Source organism: Kryptolebias marmoratus, linkage group LG22 (assembly GCF_001649575.2).
Source record: "Kryptolebias marmoratus isolate JLee-2015 linkage group LG22, ASM164957v2, whole genome shotgun sequence".
Taxonomy (NCBI): Eukaryota; Metazoa; Chordata; class Actinopteri; order Cyprinodontiformes; family Rivulidae; genus Kryptolebias; species Kryptolebias marmoratus.
The window spans coordinates 1883551-1904447 of NC_051451.1; the positions used below are offsets into that span (position 1 = coordinate 1883551).

General features: G+C 39.5%; 1 protein-coding gene across 3 annotated transcripts in view; it reads left to right on the forward strand.

Annotated features, from left to right (window-relative positions):
• Window positions 1-20897, forward strand: part of LOC108249750 (1-phosphatidylinositol 4,5-bisphosphate phosphodiesterase beta-1) — a 55630-nt gene that overhangs the window by 30410 nt on the left and 4323 nt on the right. For all 3 annotated transcript variants that reach the window (XM_037973367.1, XM_037973368.1, XM_017439326.3), the window contains exons 16-28: window positions 4916-5012; window positions 5301-5385; window positions 6492-6616; window positions 7653-7807; window positions 9797-9964; window positions 10038-10137; window positions 11874-11978; window positions 16598-16710; window positions 16787-16937; window positions 17030-17083; window positions 18030-18207; window positions 18297-18429; window positions 20122-20198. In XM_037973367.1, coding sequence (XP_037829295.1) covers window positions 4916-5012; window positions 5301-5385; window positions 6492-6616; window positions 7653-7807; window positions 9797-9964; window positions 10038-10137; window positions 11874-11978; window positions 16598-16710; window positions 16787-16937; window positions 17030-17083; window positions 18030-18207; window positions 18297-18429; window positions 20122-20198 — 1541 coding nt within the window. The remainder of the gene's footprint in view (window positions 1-4915; window positions 5013-5300; window positions 5386-6491; window positions 6617-7652; window positions 7808-9796; window positions 9965-10037; window positions 10138-11873; window positions 11979-16597; window positions 16711-16786; window positions 16938-17029; window positions 17084-18029; window positions 18208-18296; window positions 18430-20121; window positions 20199-20897) is intronic.

Here is a 20897-nt window from a genome sequence, read left to right on the forward strand (position 1 = left end):
TTGTTCTGCCTCTGTTTCTGTCAGTTTGTTGTTCCTAATAATGGATTTAGTGTCAGTGCTTAGTTCCACAGCAGGTATTTCTTGTTGAGAAATGGCAGTTGTTCAGTTGTTTCTCCAGAATGTCCTTCCCTGGTGTGTCAGCATCCTGTCCAACAAATCTTTATCCACTGGCCCGGAATATCCAAACTGGCAGCATCCTCTGGTTCTTGTATAGTGATTAGTCAATTCTGTGAGTGAAGTGGATCTGTTTTATTTTGTTCTGCGCTTTCAGGAGTGTCTCTTCTTCTCTACAGGCTTTAACAGCAGAGCTGAGTTCCATGTTGGTCGGGATGAGTCTTTGTTATCTGCATTTCAGGCTGAAGTGGAGATGATTCTTGTAGTCTACTAGTTTACATTTTCTTCTACTCCTACAGTGCTCCTAGGGTGTTCTTCCCAAAGTGCAAAGCAATATTGTTGTGTAGATTTTCAGTCATACCAGACATGGCAAATCCTCATATTTAAAAAACAAAGTAACTTTGTTTCTATAGTTGAACATGCTTTGCTTTTCATCTGAGGAGCTTTTTCAATTCAAACAAAAGTTGTGGAGTTCCAAGCTTTTAAAATGCAGTAAATGGCTCTGTTAATGTGAGCTGAAATCACATGCAAATTACTCCCGCTCCATCCCTTTTCTTCCTTTGGCCCCCCTCACAAACCATCTATCTTCTCTGTCCAAAATCTGAGCAATGTTGTCCTGAAAAGTGTGTCTAGTCTCCCTTCAGGTGCAGGTGGACAGCTGAGTCCTGTCCTGAAGAGGTGGCTCTCTATGGCAAGCCGTTTTAACATAAATTTGGTTTCGTCTGACTATCCATAATTACATTCTAGATATCTAAAAATGCATTTTGACTAGACAACACTACATTTTGATTATCCGGAATGGTAATTTAAGATATCTGTATTTACATTATGACTAGTAATAATAATAACTCAAGATATCTTCAACTACATTTTGACGAGTCAAAATTCCTTTCAAGATATCTCGAATGACGTCACCGGATTTGTCATTTGACGGGTCACACATCAATTCAAGATATCTTAAACGTAATTATGACTAGTCAGAATTACAATTTTAGATATCTGAAGCCAGACATTGCGTGTAAGCCCCTCTTTGGTTCTAATGAGCTGTCCGAACAATTGCCTGAACAATGGCGCTGGCAGTTTTGGACAAAATTGTAAGAAAGTGTCACAATATAGAAAGAGCTCTTCAGTATGGGATATGCGGAGAACGCGAAAATCGTGTACTTGAAGAATGCTTAAGAAATTTGCAAAGAATTTCTGATTTACTTTCTGCCGACACACACAATGCCCTGAAAAACGGCTTGGAGGAACTGAAAGTCTCCTTGTTGCAGAGAATAAATTATCGGAATTTCTTAATTCGTGTCGAGCACGAGCTGCAGCGCTAAATACTGTGTTAAAAACACGAGTATTTGAGCCGGACTGACTTGAGCTGGACTGACCCGACATTGCTAACCAATAGCACAATCATAAAATGTCTTCACTGTCCGCCAAAATGCTACGTAGATTTATGACGTTTTGACTAGACAGAATACTAATTCGAGATATCAATGAAGTCATTCTGACTAGTCGAAATGTCAATTTAAGATATCTTAAATGGAAAAGCCGAATAATTTAAGATATCTCTAATTCAATTAGAGATATCTTAAAATGAATTTTGACTAGTCAAAATTACAATTCAAGATATCTTTAATTTAGTTTTGTCTAGTCGTTATTTGCTTTTAAGATATCTATAATTTAGTTTTCACTAGTCAAAATAACATTTCTCCTATCCAAAAATACATTTAAGATATCTTGAATTATGGAGTAATTCGAGATATCTTTAATTAGAATTATGACTAGTCAAAACTAAAATCAAGATATCTTGAATTTACTTTATGACTAGTCATAATTTAATTGAAGATATCTGAAATCTGTATTTCAGATAGTCAGTAATTCATTTAAGATATCTTGAATTGAAGTCTCCATTCAAGTCAATGGTAAATCTGACGTCATTTCGACTAGTCAGAATGTAATTAGAGATATCTCAAATATGTATTTTGTCTAGTCGAAATATAATTGGAGATATCTTAAATCGCTAAAACGTCTAGTCGTAAAACAATTTGAGATATCTGGAATGTAAGGGCGGTAAACCGAATTTATGTTAAAACGGCTTGCCATAGGCTCTCCTGTGTTGAGCCACGCGTCTGTGGAGAGGTTGTTTAGTTTCTCCAATATAAAGGTCTGAACATTCTTCACTGCACTGAACTGCAGACACAACTCTGCTCAGTTTGTGTTTGGATGTTATGTCCTCAGGATGGACAAGTCTCTGTCTGAGAGTCCTGTTAGGTCTGAAATGCACCAGGATGTTGTGTTTGGAGAAAATCCTTCTGAGTTTCTCAGATACTCCAGCAACAAATGGGATAATAGTATTTCTGCATTTGTTCTTCTTATCCTCCCATTGAGTTCTGACTCAGCTGTGCACCTACCCCTCAAGGATTAGAGACACTCTTTTGAGGACAACAGTGTCTTTATGTTGGACAGAAAAGACAGACGGTTTGAGAAAGGAATTGAAGGAAGCCATTTATGTCAAAAAACAAAAAGGAACCTTGAACAGAGAAGAAGGAGGCCTAAGGTTTTATCTTTCCAAAACTTACAACTGAGGATTAAGGCTGATACTCAGTCATTTTCACTCTATTTCACACCTTCTTGAATTTGACCAAAACATCTCCCCTATGAACCAGGCTTACAGAGAGCCCAATGACCCTCAGAAATAAATGGAGGTGGAGTTATTTGCAAATGGTTTCAGATCCCATTAATGGAGCACCTCACTGCATTTCAATAGCTTGGAACTCCTTGGATGAGAGGCACAACGTCTTCAACTACAGAAACTAAATCCAGTTGCCTTGTTTTGAAACTATTAGGATTTGCCGTGTCTTGGAGGACTGAGCATCTACACAAACAGTTACACAAAAAAAGCAAGCATGGGGACACAAAATAATATATGACAGAGGAAATAAAGTTTCAAAAGTACGTATGATACAAGAATAAATTCAACTACAAATAAAAGAAAGGAATGCACATCTCTCCTGCCTTTCATGACAGATTTTTACACTAAGATTGTTTTATATGAACATAGTTGTAGTCATCCTTTGATTTAAGAGACAATTTACTAACAGACAAACAAGTACATGCATACAGGCAAAAACATTATCACCTGCCTTTTGCCTTTTGGCAGCAGGTGATGCAAAAGATTAGGAATGTGCTCATCAGTTTACTGTTGTAGGTTCTCAGTCATCAGTCATGGCAAATCCTAAGACCTCTCTTTCTTTGTTGTTTTAAGATGTTTTGGTTTTCAACTAAGGAACTTACTTAATTCAAACAGATAAGTGCAGAGTTCCAAACTTTAAAACTTCCAGAGACTTGCTTTATTTATGTGAGCTGAACTTACATGCTTATCACTCTCCCTTTCCTTCCTCCTGAGGGTCATTAGGCTAGCATCTCACTAGGCAAAACACAGTTTTAGCGCTTGTGTTTTGAACTTGTTCAATGAATTTGTGTGACAAAATATTTCTACAGATAGTCATCATAGCTGTTTGGATTTCACGTCAAGAGCTCTAAAACTGTATTTTGCCTCCTGCAAGGGAGCTCTCCTCTGACAGAAAACATCTGAGTGTACAGCACCAAATGTTCAGGTCTAACTACAGAAATGATAAATAATAACTAATTAAACACTGGTCTAAATCTGCCTCACTTCAGATCACAGATCAAGTTATGAACATAGGGACGGCTGCTAAAATAGAGACAATGTAAGTTTATGTGGGTATGGTATGGGTCAAGGTGGGCAAAAAATATTGTGCTAACCTAGCATACAGGTTTCCAAATGATTCAAATAAGCCATGATTATCAGAATTATCTGTATAAGTGACCAGCTCACTGGTCACAAACACTCAGAATTCAGGGAGATGGCAATGTGGCCACGGAGGTGGACTCAGAAGCTGAAGCCAGAACAGGACCAGCTTCCCTGTCGGCTGATTTCAGTACAAGTTTTGAATCCCGCCCTCTCTGTGTAAACAAACAAGACGTTGCTATTGGTAAAATAAAAAAAAAATATTCTTTTTTCAAGTGTTGACTCTTGTTGATTGATGTAGTTCTTACCTTGCTGATGTTTGTTCAAGTATGCATTTCACTTTTATGCTAAGCTGTAATTAGTTATTCATGCCTAAAAGAAAGTTTATGTGACACTATGATTTTATCTGGGGAGTAGGTGGGACTTAAAGCCTCACATCACATCGTGGACCAACAGTGGGTCCAAAAATACAACAGGGTAGCTTCATAATACAGTTCCTGCTGGCTTCAATTTCCAACAGCAAGAGAAGTTGGGATGGTTGATCTAGGATTATGTCTATGATGTGACCAAAACATCTGATGTGGACCATGCTAACCAAGGCTGTAATGACCCCTCTGAAGGGAGGAAACAAGATTTATAAGTGATTTCAGTTTGCATAAATGGAGAAGCTCCATAAAATTTCAAAGCTTGGAATTTCACAATTTTTTACTTTAAATTGAGAAGGTTCCTCAGATGAGAAGCAAACCATCTTTAAAATAACAAGAAAAGAAGTCTAGTCAACTTTTTTTAACTCTTAGGGTTGCCTGTGTATTTGTTTGTCGGAAGTGTGCCTGAATGTCTTGTTGGAATCAGTTCTGTGCTTATGCTGTTGCTGCTGTTGTTTCTCATCTCAAAATACTGCGCAGGAACAAAATCACGTCTTTGTTCTGCATATTTGTTGTTTAAACTGTGGCTCAGAGCGTGTAAAGATGTGTTTATTACAGCATTTCAGCATGCTGTACTGTTAAACTCTGTTTCTGCTGCGGTTCATCTCAGGGCTCTGCAGAGCGAGAGGCAGTGGCCACGGAGGAAATGTCAACTCTGGTAAACTACGTCCAGCCAACCAAGTTCAACTCCTTCGAAGCATCAAAGAGTAAGAGAAGACTGTCATGATTCTTACTGTTTGAGTCCTCCTGATAGCTCTAACCCTGCCATATTGTTGTGGTTTTATGTTACCCTTCACTGCTTTTGATCAGAAAGAAATACTATATTATTTTGACCTTTATTATTCACCAAAGCTATGCTGAGTCTGGTCTTATTTTATCAAATGAGATGTGAAATTATTTGAGAAAGAGATTTTTGAAGTGGTGAAGTGGAAGTGATGTAACCAAAATAATTGCTGAGAAATGTGTGTGTTGCTGTGGATTTTTTGTGTGTGTAGAGGCAGCCCGCTGTTACCACATGTCGTCTTTTGTGGAAACCAAAGCTTTGGAGCACCTCACAAAGTCACCAGTGGAGTTTGTGGAGTATCCTTGGCAACAGATACCACAGATGCAAGAACACCATGGCAACCACTTCTTCACTCTGTGTTCTTCTTCCTCTGAATGCTTCTATTTTGTATAAATGTCAGAAACCGTGTGAGTCACTGAGCAACTTTTAAATCAATTTCTGTCAGTATTTGTGTCTGCCTGCACTGAAGGCATTTTAAAGGTCATGAGCTTATGGCTGATGTGTTTCTGTGTAATCAATAAAAGGTTCCCACACCATTCAGGACATACAGTATGTGATCATGCAAGTAGACTTATGCTATTCAGCCTAATGTGCTGTTGCAATTCTTTAGAAACACAAAAGCTCTGCATTGAATGCAACTAAAAAGATCAGGATTTTAGTCAGTGTTTTGGATTGGATCATTTCAGACTTTACATTGATGTTTTGGATCAGATCCATTTGATGCATGAGCTTCCAATCCTGTTTGTGGTGTTCATGGACAGGATCGTGAGGTGCGGTCATAGAGAGGAGAGGGTCTGGTTTGGGAACCTCAGGGTCTTGTCGCTGCTTTTTGCAGATGTTGTGGTTCTGATGGCATCTTCATACCATGACTGAGGCAGTTCACAGCCAAGTGTGAAGTGGCTGAGATAAGAGTCATCTCCTCTAAGTCTGAGGCCATGGTTCTGAAATAAAAAAAGGTGGAACGCTCCCTCTGCGTTGGGGATGAGTTTTTACCTCAAGCGAGGGAGTTCAAGTACAGTATGTGTGAGTAGGATGTAGCAGAAGATGAATCAACAGATAAAAGCTTCTTCTGCATGGATGGATGGATGGATGGATGGATAGATAGATAGATAGATAGATAGATAGATAGATAGATAGATAGATGGATGGATGGATGGATAGATAGATAGATAGATAGATAGATAGATAGATAGATAGATAGATAGATAGATAGATAGATAGATAGATAGATAGATAGATAGATAGATAGATAGATAGATAGATAGATAGATAGATAGATAGATAGATAGATAGATAGATAGATAGATAGATAGATAGAAAGAAGTGCCACTTTAATAAAATAGAAATATCCAGTGATCTGCAAAGACCACCTCTGTAAATATCCTTAACCATGTGTTCACAGATATAACAAATCTCAGCTGAGTCGTATTTACCCCAAAGGAACCAGAGTGGACTCGTCCAACTTTATGCCTCAACTATTCTGGAATGCTGGTTGTCAACTGGTGGCTCTCAACTACCAAACTATTGGTAACTAAATGTAGATATGAGTACAGAAACTGTAGCAGGCAAGCAAGCAAAAGGTGCAGTCAGTGGAATTTAACAAAAAAATGTTTGGTAATTCTACAAAGTTGTTGGTGTTATTTGGAATAGATATTTACAGTCAGTCTGGTTTGACATGTAGGTTTAAATTTTATAAAATTAAACACATATCTGCTAACCAAAGTTCTGCTGCTAAATGAATGGCGCTCGCCCTGAAAGGCAAGCAGCATGTTTGTTTGTCTATATTTTAGCAAAATCTCATGAACCACTAAAAAGACTTTAATAAAACTCAGAAAAAAATTTAATTGAAAGTACATCTACAACTGATTATTGTTTGAAGTAAACCCAATTTAAGTTGACCAAAACTGCTAACTGATCTTACCAACCACAAAAATGATGATATATGTAGTCAATGTTACAGAAACCAAGCTACAATTAGGTGTGGAAGTAGCTGAGAGTCATTCCAAACACATACGTCAGACACTAACAGATTTTTAAAATGTTTAATACGTTCACATGTGAAGCAGCTAGAGACATGAAATCCTAAACAAAATGCTACTGTCTTTTTTGTTGCTTGTTTTAAAATTACAATATCAGCCAACATTTTTGGGTTATTCAAGACTTTTAGTTGCACCACTCTGCATAGTTTGAAAAGTAACCCATCCCTTAACCAGTTTTATAAGGAGAATAAATTCATATCTTCTGCGACCTTACATGCCAAAGTTTTAAGCAAACTGTTGTGTTTGTTAGTGCTCATAAAATGACAAATCCCAATAAAATCACAAAATCAGTAACCTGTGGCGGCCATCTTGAATCAGGTTGCTGTGAAAAGTAATCAGTCGTAGGTGTACATCCACTTTCTAAGAGTTTTTAAAAATCTGTTCAGTGGTTCATGAAATATTTTGAAAACAAATATATACAAACACACATAATTATGTGACTGCATGCCACTATGGAAGAAAGAGCAACAACTCAAACCCAGACGTTGAGCTTGAAGTGTAACAGAAGAATCTTTGTGTTTCAGATTTGTCCATGCAGCTGAACCTCTTCATGTTTGAGTACAATGGTCGGAGCGGCTACAGGCTGAAACCCGAGTTCATGAGGCGTCCAGACAAACACTTTGACCCGTTCACAGAAAACACAGTGGACGGCATCGTAGCTAACACTCTGTCCGTGAAGGTACATCTAAACTCAAAAGATCTTTGAGCATCTTAAAAGTCATAGTAGAAGGAAAAAGAGAAATCCTGAGGAAGTTTGGGAAAGTACCTTTTAAAAATTGTATTTTCTCTAACTGAGACTGAGTGAGTTCACATTGAATATTTGCATATTTAGCCCAAAACAAGGAGCGATAGTGTTTTCACCCACATCTGTGTCTGTCTGTTAGCTAAATATCTCATCAACCAACGAACAAATTTTAATGAAACATGCAAAAAGTAATTTTGGATTTTAATTTACAGTTGATTAACATTTGGAGTCAATCTAATTCAAGATGGTTGCCAAAGCCAACTGACTTTAGAAAACACAAAAATGGCTATAGCTTGGTCAGTTTTACAGATAGTGAGATAGCTGAAAGTCAATCTCAACACATACGGTATATAGCCAAACTAATTCACTCACCTCCCTTCACACACATATGGACTTGACTAACATCCCATTATTAATCCACAGGGTTTAATATCATGTTGGCTGACCCTTTGCACCTATAACAGCTTCAACTCTTTTGGGAAGGTTTTCCACAAGTTTTAGGAGAGTTTATGGGAATTTTTCACCATTTTTGTAGAAAAGCATTTGTGAGGTCAGACAGTGATGTTGGATGAGAAGGCCTGGCTCTCAGTCTCCGCTCTAATTCATCCTAAAGGTGTTCTGTTGGGTTGAGGTCAGGACTCTGTACAGGCCAGTCAAGTTCTTCCGCACCAAACTCATCCATGTCTTTATGGACCTTGCTTTGTGCCCTGGTCCACAGTCATGTTGGAACAGGAAGGGGCCATCCCCAAACTGTTCCCACAAAGTTGGGAGCAGGAAATTGTCCAAAATGTCTTGGTATGAAGCATTAAGAGTTCCTTTCACTGGAACTAAGCAGCTGAGCCCAACTCCTGAAAAACAAGCCCACACCATAATCCTCCCTCCACCAAACTTTACACTTGACACAATGCAGTCAGATAAGTACTGTTCTCCTGGCAGCCGCCAAACTCAGACTCATCCATCAGACTGACAGACAGAGAAGTGTGATTCATCCTTCCAGAGAACATGTCTCCGCTGCTCTACAGTCCAGAGGTGGTGTTCTTTACACCACTGCATCTGATGCTTTCCATTGAACTCGGTGATGTAAGGCTTGGATGCAGCTGCTCATGGAAACCCATTCCATGAAGCTCTCACTGTTCTTGAGCTAATCTGAAGATGGAGGTCTGTAGCTGCTGACTCTGCAGAATGTTGGTGACCTCTGTGCTCTATGCTCCTCAGCATCTGCTGAGCCCACTCTGTGGTTTTACATGGCCTACCACTTCATGACCAAGGTGCTGTCACTCCCAATCACTTCCACTTTGTTATAATCCCACTAACAGCTGACTGTGGAATGTTTAATAAGGAGGAAATTTCATGACTGGACTTATTGCACAGGTGGAGTCCTATCACAGTACCATGCTGGAATTCACTGAGCTCCTGAGAGCGACCCATTCTTTCACTAATGTTTGTAGAAGTGGTCTGCATGCCTAGGTGTTTGATTTTATACACCTGTGGCCATGGCACGGATTGGAACACCTGAATTCACTGATTTGGATGGATGAGTGCATACTTTTGGTAATATAATGTACTTTAAGTTATACTAATTTCATGAGATCTTTGATTAAAACTAGTGCTAACTGTTGGAGACAATCCTGGCTGCCACAGCTAGTCAACATTAGCAAACACAAACATAGCTACTATAACTTAGTCAATTTCACAGGCATTGAGCTAAAATTTAGTGGTACTAACAGAGTAATTCACAGTACATACTCTAAGTGTGACATTTTACAGTTATCTCATGAGATCACACCAAATCTTATTTTCAAGCTACAACTCCTTCATTTCTCAACATTAGATGATCTAAAATCTAAAGCGTTGTGGGCAATATGCATTACTTTAAGGAATGCTAGGTCTTTAATTGTATCTGGGGTTTTTTCTGTGTCTCAGGTGATCTCTGGGCAGTTTCTGACTGAACGGAGAGTGGGGGTATATGTGGAGGTGGAGATGTTTGGACTTCCTGTGGACACCAGGAGGAAAGCTCTGAAGACTAAAACCTCCCAGAACAACAACGCCATCAATCCAGTGTGGGATGAAGAGCCAATCATCTTCAAGAAGGTGAGGCGTGGCAGAGAAAAAACAAGTTTATTTGAATGTTTTTGTCAGTGGAGTGATAACTTCTCTCCTGAAGGTGATTCTACCCACTCTGGCCTCACTGAGAATTGCTGCTTTTGAGGAAGGAGGGAAGTTTATAGGCCACCGAATCATCCCAGTGTCTGCCATCAGACCAGGTAGGCTGGCACCTTCATTGTGTAAATGCTGAGTCAGCATTCACTCGATTGTTTTGCTGTTTTAATTTCCATACATTATTTGTAGTCTAAGTATTACTGCATACTTCCTTTCATACTGTAAATGAAACTACTCAGCTGGAGATGGGTACGGACTTTTAGTTTGTGTAACTTTTAGATTTTTAAAATTATTTTAATTTACAAATATTTAATCCATAGAAAGACATTAAAATCTCAATTCCTTCAAAGACATTGTTTTTTTTTAAATCTACTTTAGCTTTTAGCTAGCCCTTTGTTACATTTAGCTTTCAGCTAATGGTTTGCTACAGTTAGCTTTTAGTTGGTCTTTTGCTATTTTTAGCTTCCATTCTGTTACTTTTAGCTAGCTTGTTGGTGCTTGTTGCTAGCATTTTGCTAGTTTTGAGCTAGCCTTTTGTTGACCCCTGACTGCTCCAATAAATGATGACCAAACTTTGGAGTCTGACGCTCATCCTGAAGAGGTCTGTTTGTGTTTGTGTCGGGACTGAGTGGCCTGAAGCAACAAACCTCCAATCCCATACTCATAATGTCTAAAGATTTCAAAATCTTTGTAAACAAATCTCTGCACTCCCACAACTCTTATGTACAAACTATACACATCAAAACATGGGCATTTTTGTTTTTTTTTACCCAGTGTGTCTCTCAGTGCTATAACACAAGTGGTTTTCTTTCCAATCCAAAACAAAAAGGGCACAACCAAGCTTCTGTCAACTTTTATTTTATCTCAAATTATTATCTATAAAAATGGAAAGTAAAGGGTTTTTCTGAACTTGTCTGATCTCCTACATAAAACACTGTAAAACCCTGTCTTCTGCACCTCATGGCTCAAGGTTTTGTAAGATTTCTGCACAGTGACTGTTTGAGTCTTTTCTTTTTGGTTTGTTTCTGTTGGCCTCTCTTCAGAGCGATGTCAGGGAGTGACAGACACAGGTGTGTGGTTACCATGGTGACCATAATGAGCCACTGGCAGCAATTTTAACATTTCTTTTCATCTGGGTTCTCTTCACGCTTATATATTTTTACATCAAAATGTGGGAATTTTTTAGTTTCCATGATTACAAAGTTAGGCTAGAATTTGAGGCAGAAGCTGCGATGGCAACATTTAAGATTTCTTCTGATAATTTGATATTTATGTCTTGTGTCTATGAAGTGTTGCATCTTTTGGGTGACACAGTGGTTGGAGTTGTCTCCTCACAGTTTGTCTCCTGGCCTTTCTGTGTATCGTGTCCTCATGATGAACTGGACACCCGTCCAGAGTGAACCCCGCCTCTCGCACAAGGACCGCTGAAAAAAGAAGGAAAAATGGATGGATAGGTGTTGTCTTTCAGACCTGAGCTGGCAGTGTGCCCGAACATTCAAAAGGAACACAGTTGGGGAAAAGTATTTTCCTATTTTTACAAACAAATCTTTTTTTTTTCTTTCTTTTGGACATGACGTCTATAAAGCCACTGATAAATTTAACACATTATTCTGATGAATAATGTTCTCATTTTCTGAGAAACACATCTTGGTTCCCAGGATGTTCAGAAACCCACTCAGCTCAAAGACTGCTGGAAGTCAAATAAGTGTTGTTTTGTCTGAGAGTTACTAGAATCATTGGTATTTCCTTCCTGCCAGGTTTATGTAATATATTTGCCTCTCTAAAATAATCCAAACCTCTGATTACATCAGCTTCATTGAGTTGTTGTTGTTTGTTGCAGGTTATCGTTACATCGGCTTGAGGAGTGAGAAAAACCTGTGTCTAATTTTGCCGGCCATCTTTGTTTACATTGAAGTCAAAGACTACGTTCCAGATACTTTTGCAGGTAAAAGTTTATCAGAAAACAAGCTCTGAAATGGTGTTGTAGAAACTGTAGTTGTCCTTTTTGATGAAAGCACAACGAAACAAAGTATAACACACACAGCATGACATGTATCCGCCTGAAAGGACAAGATCAGTTTATATAAACTATAAATATACGAGTAACAGAAGGTTCACAGGGTTTTATGTAAACTTTTTGACAAATATTGCTCCAAATCTTTGATTTCAAGGGCACAAAAGACAGTTTTCACTTCTGTCTGTATTTATTTTTAAACTTTCAGTCACAAGGACTTTTAGCAATACATCAGCTGTGGTCAGAGTGACGTAACATTTCTTTAGCATGTACGGTTCCATTCACTCATTGTGGCCATGGATGTTGTATTATATTGGTTTTAATGATTTATTTGAGCCATTCTTTTTCCAGGGTGAAATGATTATAAAACATATTTTTAATTATTTAAAAAAAAAAACAGGAATTAGGTAAACAAGGATTTCATGGGCAATTTTTGTGATTGTTTCAAGCTGAAATGCCTGTTTTTGCGGGGCATTTTCCTAAAAGGTGTGATTTTTTTTTTACTAAAATCAATAAACAACCATAACTTTTAATATATAAACCAAAAATTCTTCCTAGTTTTGTAAGATAATTACCAACAAACACTGACATTCTCAAAAGGTGCTTTATTTGAGAACTTTGATAGCTTCTAAACTGACATTCATGAGCATTTCTGGATTGTCCCTGGTCTGCAGCTCTCCTCACNGGAAACTGGTTTGCTGAAATCTTTGTGGGCAAATGTGAAGCATTAGCGCACATTTTGGCTTCGGTCGCTGCTCCTGCACGCTCCCGGCGTTCTGATGTTAACAGGAAGTGACGTCACGTGTCTTCTTCCTGAGTTATTTGGGGTTATTTTGTATTCCACACTACACAAACCCACAAAGAGACTAGACCGCAGAAACTGTGGCGAATCACTTTAGAAACAATAAATATTGGGTTAAAGTTGCAGTGTTTTCGGCAAAGTTGCAAAAAGTTGCAATTTCACAGGGTTTGCTTGATTTTAATAGTTGCAATCGCAACATCGCGAAATCCTGGAGGGTCTGATTGTTAATCTTCTCTAATCTGCACAGGGTCCAAATTATGCATGCAGGCTCAAATATATCCATACATCCCCAGTAACATTTGGTGAAATATCCTGTAGCAAGCTGGACCTGGACCGCTTTGTGAATCCATCAGCAAGCTTCTGGATAATTCTGGCTGATTTTTGACTACTCCTGGGGGAGTTGGAAGCGTTCATTCATATTGGTTGGACCCGACTTTTAAGCATAGTCCACAAATTTCCAATCAGGATGAGGCTGTGGCTTTTGAAAGACTGTTCCAGACATCTGATGTCAGCCTGCTTTATCCAATCAGAAACCAGTTTGGGTTGTCTGGGTCCGAGCTCCAACTGTCTAGCTGCTGATTTGAGGTGAGGTAAAGAATGTGGAGGTAGTCCTACTTCCTACACCGGCCTTACAGCATGATGCTACCACCACCATGCTGGACAGGTGTTACAGTAAACTGGAGTTTGAAAGCATCACTCGTCACTGTGGCTCAGTCTTTGTCTCATCTGACCATAAAACTTTCCTTCAGAAATCATTTTGCTTGTCCGTGTGTGCAGCTGCTGATTTCAGCCACCATTAGAAGTTCTGTTGTTTTAATCAGGGGGAGAAAATAGTGATTAGCATGAAGACATCCTTCTGTCCTAATGATGTTGCTCCAACTTGTTTTTTAGTTTTTAAGGTTTTTGTTTCTGACATGTGAGCATTTTGTCGCTGCAGTCTCAGTTCAGGTGTGTCAGCCTGTTCGGAACATCCTAACCTAACCTCGACTCATCTATGCTATCAAATTCCAGGCCAATTTCTGAACCTACTTTTGATCAAATACTTTAGAAAGGATAGTGTTTGTGCAGCTGCACTCATTTTGAAAAGCACTAAATATTCTTGAAAGGTTTCAGTCTGGTTTTTAAGAAATTCATAGTACAAAAACTGCATTTTTTTTTTAAATCATCTTTTTTTTGCTCCTGATTCAGGAAACTTTTGCTTTCAGACCTGACAGCTGCCTTTGACACAGTTGACCACAGAGCTTCAGTTTTTGACTGAATCTCTGCATTAGACTGGTTCAGGTCTCACCTGTAAGCCTTGGAGAATCTATTTCCTCCTCTGCCCCTCTCACATGTGGAGCTCCTCAGGAAACTATTCTTGGCCCATTTTATTTCCCATCTACATGCTCTCCTTCGGCTCCATCTTCAGAAACTTTAAACAGCTCTTTTCCTTCCTACGTGGAAGACACTCAGATCTACCTGCAGTTGAAGCGCAGCCGTTCCTTTGTTTGACTGCCTCATTAAGATAAAAGTTTGGATGGCTCAAAACTTCCTCAACTTCGAGGACAATAGTTGTTATTTTTGGTCATGTTAGAAACTGCAGCGCTTCTCCTACAGAGCTGGACACCATGAAGCTTTTTGTAAAATACCACATAAAGAATTTGAGGCTGATATTTGATTTAAATTTTAACCCCGAGAAACCGATTAGTTCAGCAGTAAAGATATCCTTTTTAAAACTGAAACCATTTTTATCATTTAATGACTTTGAACAGGTGATTCCGTTTTATTCCATCCCAGCTGGATTATTGTATGTTGGTGTTAACCAGGCCAGCCTCTCACTGCAGCTGCTCATCTTCTAACATGAACTAAATCTATCCTCAGTGCTGGCTTCCCTTCACGGCCTTCAGGTTTATTGTTAATCTATATCGGCCTGGATGGGCAGGCCACTGCACATCTGTCTGACCTCCTGCAGCTGTATGTCCCCACCAGATCCCTTAGATCTGCTGTTAGCCTTTAGTTGTCCCGAGGTCCAGGCTGGTCCTTTTCAGCTGCAGCTCCTAAACTGTGGAACCAGCTGACCCTTCAGGTTTTGGTGTTTTTAAGTCTCACCATAAAGCACGTTTGTACTCACTGACATTTAATACATCACGACAGTTGACATTTTTGCATCATTTTATTATTTTTTTAACAATCTATGTAATGTGTTTTACCAAGTTTTAAATTGTTTTTATTTCATTGTTTGTGTTTATGGTCTCTGTGCTTTGTTGGTGTTATTTTCTCACTATTTTATGCACGCATTTTGGCCAGTGGCAGTTGTTTTTAAATGTGCTTAATAAATACATTCAGGTTGATTTAATTCAGTTTGTTGTGCTAAAATAAGATAAAATTTAAAGACAGGCCTGTAGTGTATATTGTCTTATTGTTCTTGAAGTGAAATTCCCCTCTGATATGACAAAAGTGGTGGCCTTGCTCTCAGAAATAATCTTAAACATTTAGATTATTATCATTATTATTATTCACATTTTTTATGTATTCTATTTGTGTTGTGTTTCACTTTCATTTAGGAAAGCTTCACATCATCCAGTCCATTCTGTTAAATTTCTAAATTTTGGTAATTTGCTTCCAAAAAAAAGAGAGAGAGTGAAAAACAAAGACTTCCTGTCAGAAACATTGCAGCATGAAGGCGTCTGCTGGTGTTCTGCTCTCTGTTCCATGCAACAAGAGGTACCGAACCACCTGCCTCTGCACTGTGCAGCAGAAAGTACCAAATTCCTCCCACCCCTGCAGTAAAAATGACCCCTCTGTGAAAGTACGTCACATCCTGAAGCGTCTGTCTAACCTGCATGTGCCAGAAAACCCAAGCCTCCCACCTCAGAGCGCTCAGAGCGTTGCCCTGTAGGTTTGATGTTCCAGCAGTGACTCTGCTCTCAGCCCTTCTTTTAGGGGAGTCTTTTGTCTCTTATGGTCATATTCTCAGCTGCTAGAACCACACAAGGAACCCCACTGCTGCCACCAAAACATAAGTGAGACAGAAAGACACAGCTTCTTGATTTTTAACAATTCATTACTAAAAAAAAAGGCAACCAATACATCCTGAGGATGAGGCAGATTTAAGAGGTGGAATCTGTCAAACAACAAACTTATCAACAAGGAAAAGCAAGGCTACTACATATTTTCATAACTTGAGGGTCATATCACTTTAAAAACAATCAAACATCAAACTGGAAGCAGATATTCCCTACACCTACTGAGGACTTCTCTTAGGGCCAATAAATGAAACCTTATCTCAGTTTAGCACAACACAATCAAACCTGAAGGAGAAAATCCACAATAAATTCTAACTTGTGCAAAAAAGGTTTTATGTTGTGTAATACATCTGTGATTATACAATCCATGATTTTCCAAACATGGAAAAAGAGAAAAAGTCTAAAATGAACATGACATCATGTCCACAATGAGAGGATAATGCTCTTCAGCTCTTTAGCGCCACCTACAGGACTGTACTGAAAATAATACAATCATTTCATGATTGTTAAAATACTTATCAGCAGCACAAGCTTCAATAAGATACCAAGATAAAAAAAAAAGACTAAATGTCTGAGTTGACAGACTTACACCACTGTGCAGGCGTATGAATTGTTTTAAACTGGATTATTTTAATGATGTGACTGCAGTGTTTTTCAGCTCCGTTTTCAAACCAACATCTACACGATGTGATTGTTGTGCACATCCAGCAGCTCTGCTCACGTGTGTCTTCATCCCCCTCCAGATGTGATCGAGGCTCTGTCCAACCCCATCCGATACGTCAACCTCCTGGAGCAGAGATCCAAGCAGCTGGCAGCTCTGACTCTGGAGGACGGCGAGGAGGAGACCCAGGCGGAGGTGAAACAGTTTCCTTTTTGATTTTCAAAACAGTTACGTATGAAGAGGTTTATTAAAAATGCTTTCTGGTTTCCAGGAGGAGACTGATAACGGCGCAGAGCGTAAAAACGATCACAGACCAGCTCCACTGGAAAATGGGCTCAGCCCCACCTCTGGTCCTGCAGGCCACACCCCCATCGCTACAACGCCAAAGGCCTCCGCAGCCAATCAGCAAGCAGCAACCACAGGTAGAACAACACAACCATCCAGTGCTTTTTGTATAATTACAGCTAATAATAACAACAATGCTTTGGGATGTTTCTGATGTTTATGATTTTAGATGGAGGCAAACCAGCAGCAAAAACTGAAGACCTGGTGTTAAGTGTTTTAATTGGTAAAGATTCCTTCTGATCATTTTTTTAATTCTTCATTATTATTTAGCTAGATACAATTAAACCCTTGTATATAAATATGTGTTGAATTAACAGCAGACAGAACTAAAACATTTGTTAGAGTGATATTCCAGCATGTGGGTCGGTTTGGTTGGCACTGAAGGCTAAAAGATGATACTGTGTTTGAATCTCATGAACCACTGGACAGATTTTAGTAAAACTCTCAGAAAGTAACCTCTGGATGTACATCTACAACTGGTTAAATGTTGGAGTCACTCCAGTTGGAGATGGTTGCCCCAGCTAAGCAAAGCTAACAAAGGTAGAAACAACTCTAACTTAGTTCATTTTACAGATACTGAGCTCAAATCTGGTGTGGCAGTAACTGATTTCACAACACACACTCCAAGCACTACACACTGGGTGACAACTTTGCTTAAAACTTTGGCATTAACTGCTGGCATCAAACTTGTTTTTCAGTTAACAAAAATCTCCTGAATTACTAAACAAATTTTAATGTAGCTCTCAGAAAGTAATCCCTGTCTGTACATCTACAAGTGATTAACTTTTGGAATCACTGCTAATCAAGATGGCTCCTGCAGCCAAGCAACACTAGCAAACAAAAGAATGGCTCTAACTCCCATCAGTTTCACAGATAATTGGTGTGGTAGAAGCTGGGAGTCATTCATAACATACCTTTAAGATGACATCTCAGAACACTGCATGAGATTCCTCCTGATGTCATTTACAAGGTTTGACTACAACAGATCTCAGACCATTCCTTCTCATCATAAGATGATCTTGATTTAAAACTCTGCCATGATATGCATTCCTTCAATAAATTTAATTTAGTTTTGTAGCAAGCTCTTTAAGAGACTTTAGTGTAAAGGTGAGTCAAATTGTTTTGTGTCTTTTTACACTTTAACTTGTGCTTTCGCTTGGTGGTGGCAGAGATCCCAGCATGCACCTTGGAGAGCCTGCAGCAGTCCAAGGCTTACCAGAAGGAGCAGAGACGTCAGTTTAAGGAGCTGAAGGAGCTGGTGAGGAGACATCAGAAAAAAACCTCTGAGCTTCTCCGAGACTTCGGCAACAAGTACAAGAAGACGGCCAGGCAGTGTAGCAAGAGCAGGTTTTCACTTCCACCCTGAGCTGGAAACAAATCTTAATCACGTCCAGATTTAAATGTACGTTTGACATATAAATCTTTGTGTTTGCTAGGGGTTCAGGTTCGGACCGAGAGAAGGACGAGCGTCTGGAGCAGCTGAAAGACGAGCAGCAGCAGCAGCTCCTGACTCTGAGGCAGGAACAGTACTACAGTCAGAAATATCTGCAGAGAGAACACATTAAAACGGTGAGCTAACACTTATTGGGGTGAGACTCTTTAGGCACCTCAAGATTTGATTTAATTACAATTCAGAGGGCTACAATACGATTATAAAGCAATTACCAATGCATCAATAATCATACTTCAGATTAAAGGCTGCTTTATACTCCCCAAGCAGGGAAGAAATCTGTTTGTGGTCACGTGGCTGTGAGAGAACTGCAGCCAGAGCTCCTTCCTCCTCCCACAGAGCCAGAACAGCTCTCTTCTCCACTCTTCTGTCCCTGTACAAAATTTTCTTTCACTCACTACGACCCAACACTTTCACTATACAGACTGAGACACTAAATGCTCTTTGGCATTTGCAAATTCGTCTCAAAGAGACTGCCACCTTTTGAGACAGACAGTGCCCAAAGACCAGTGGACACAGGGAACGTGTCCTCATGCTGCCCATCCAAGGCAAACGTCCTCCTGGTCAGCACAGCTATGAAGAGCCATCTTTGTCTCTGCAGGCTCTCCTCTGTGCACAATAATTGTGTTGTCTCATTCCACAAAATCTTCACCATTTGACTGTCGTTATAAGTTTTGCAGAAACAGTTGTAAAGATGGCTGTATGTTTTTACATCCTCGGCCGGCTGCTTCTCAGCCGAGCACCCAGTGCTCTGCACAAACACGCCCACAACAAAGTTCTGACCAGTCACACACGAGTTGACCCATAACCCTTTGGGGAAAAGGTCTACCAGGACCTCAAGTTGAGAAGGGGCTGATGAAGCTCCTGGGAGAACAAAATAACGTGATATTCGTCACATGACCACAGAAGCAAGAGGAGTATAAATCCACCTCTGATTCTGAGCATAGACTCTCTCAGACCTGAAACAAACACTGCACTATAAAACAGTTTTCATTCAAACAAGTTTTTGGGAACATAGAGAACAAAAAAGGACTCAAAATGCTGAGAGCAGTGACAGGAGATGTGTAAGCTGCCTGACCTGCTGCTGTCAGTGTTTCCATCACTTTGTTTTGCTCTATTGGAGAGTGTGGAAATGGCTGTTTTAGTACTTCTTTGACATAGGAGGATCCTGTTCCAAAATGTGAACCATAGTGCACCACGTTGCTCACTCGCTACTCCTGGCATCAATCAATGGCTGTTTTTTCAGTAGCAGTACATAATACAGCCCAGTACGTACCAGGTACCTGCCTGGTTCTTACCAGGTTCATACCTGGTACTTAACAGGTACTTACCAGGTACTTACTGGATAAGTACCCAGCATATACTGGGTAATTACTACCTACCCAGTAAGTCCCAGACTGTATTAAATGTTGCTACCAAGTTATTTTACTTACTCCTCCAGGTGTAAACAGCTTCACAACTTAAATATAGTGCAACTCTTGTTAATGTAATTTTTCCCTTTATGGTTACAGAAGCTGAAGTTCTTCCAACAGTAGCTTTCAAAGCAGGAGCTGTTTATATTTTTCATTATAGCCATCTTGTTCTTGTCTCTGTTGTAGTCACGCCATAAACTGTCTGGCTGCCCTTCCACACTTTACATTTCCACCTTCTGCATTCCTCAACAGAATTAACATTAAATTTATGACTGATTTTGACATTTTTAAGTTGTTTCAGAACCATGCAATGCACTGAAAAAGAATTCAGTAGCTACAGACCTCCAGACGTCATGTGGCCTAAACATAACTGTAAATGGCTGTCTTTGTTTGTATCAGCTGACAGAGCGACTGACCAGTTTAGCTGAGGAGAGTCACAACCTGCAGATAAAGAAACTCAAAGACATCTGTGACAAGTAAGTAACTCCTGTTGTTGTGGAGTTCAGCTTTGAGCTTTCCATGAATAAATGCCAAGCAGCAAAAAAAGGAACCAGAAAACAAGAAAGCATCACATGGATTCTTTAATCTTTTACATAATTATAAATAATATCCTACAATAGTATAGATATATATATATGTGTGTGTGTGTGTGTGTGTGGATGGATATTAAAGGAACTAATGTGTGATCAAGTTTACCCAGACTGTAAAGTTTTTAAAGTTGAGTTTTAGGAAGTGGTTAGTTCTGCCAATGAGACACTGGTCACACAGAACAACACAGCCACAACTGAGAACAACAACTCTGGAGTCACACATTTTTGGGAGTGCTCGTATGAAAAACGAAGCCTGACAATAGCTCAACCAGTGTCTTTCTTTGAGTTTAAACAATGTGTATTAGACCTAGTCACAGAACAAGGGCACGATTATATCATAATGTAGACAAAATCTATACTGCATTTATAAGACTACGAGACAAAAATCTGGTCAAGTACCCACCTGAGACAGTGCAGGGGGCCTGGTGGAGATATCCGGGCCACGCTGGCCCCATTGACGGTACTTAGCTGAACCTCAGACACGTAAAGAGTGATGGAGGATGACTGCAGACGAGTCTTCACTACTTCCAGTGGACAAGTCAATATGGCTCCTACCGTACCCCCACATCTGGCACAAAGACATGA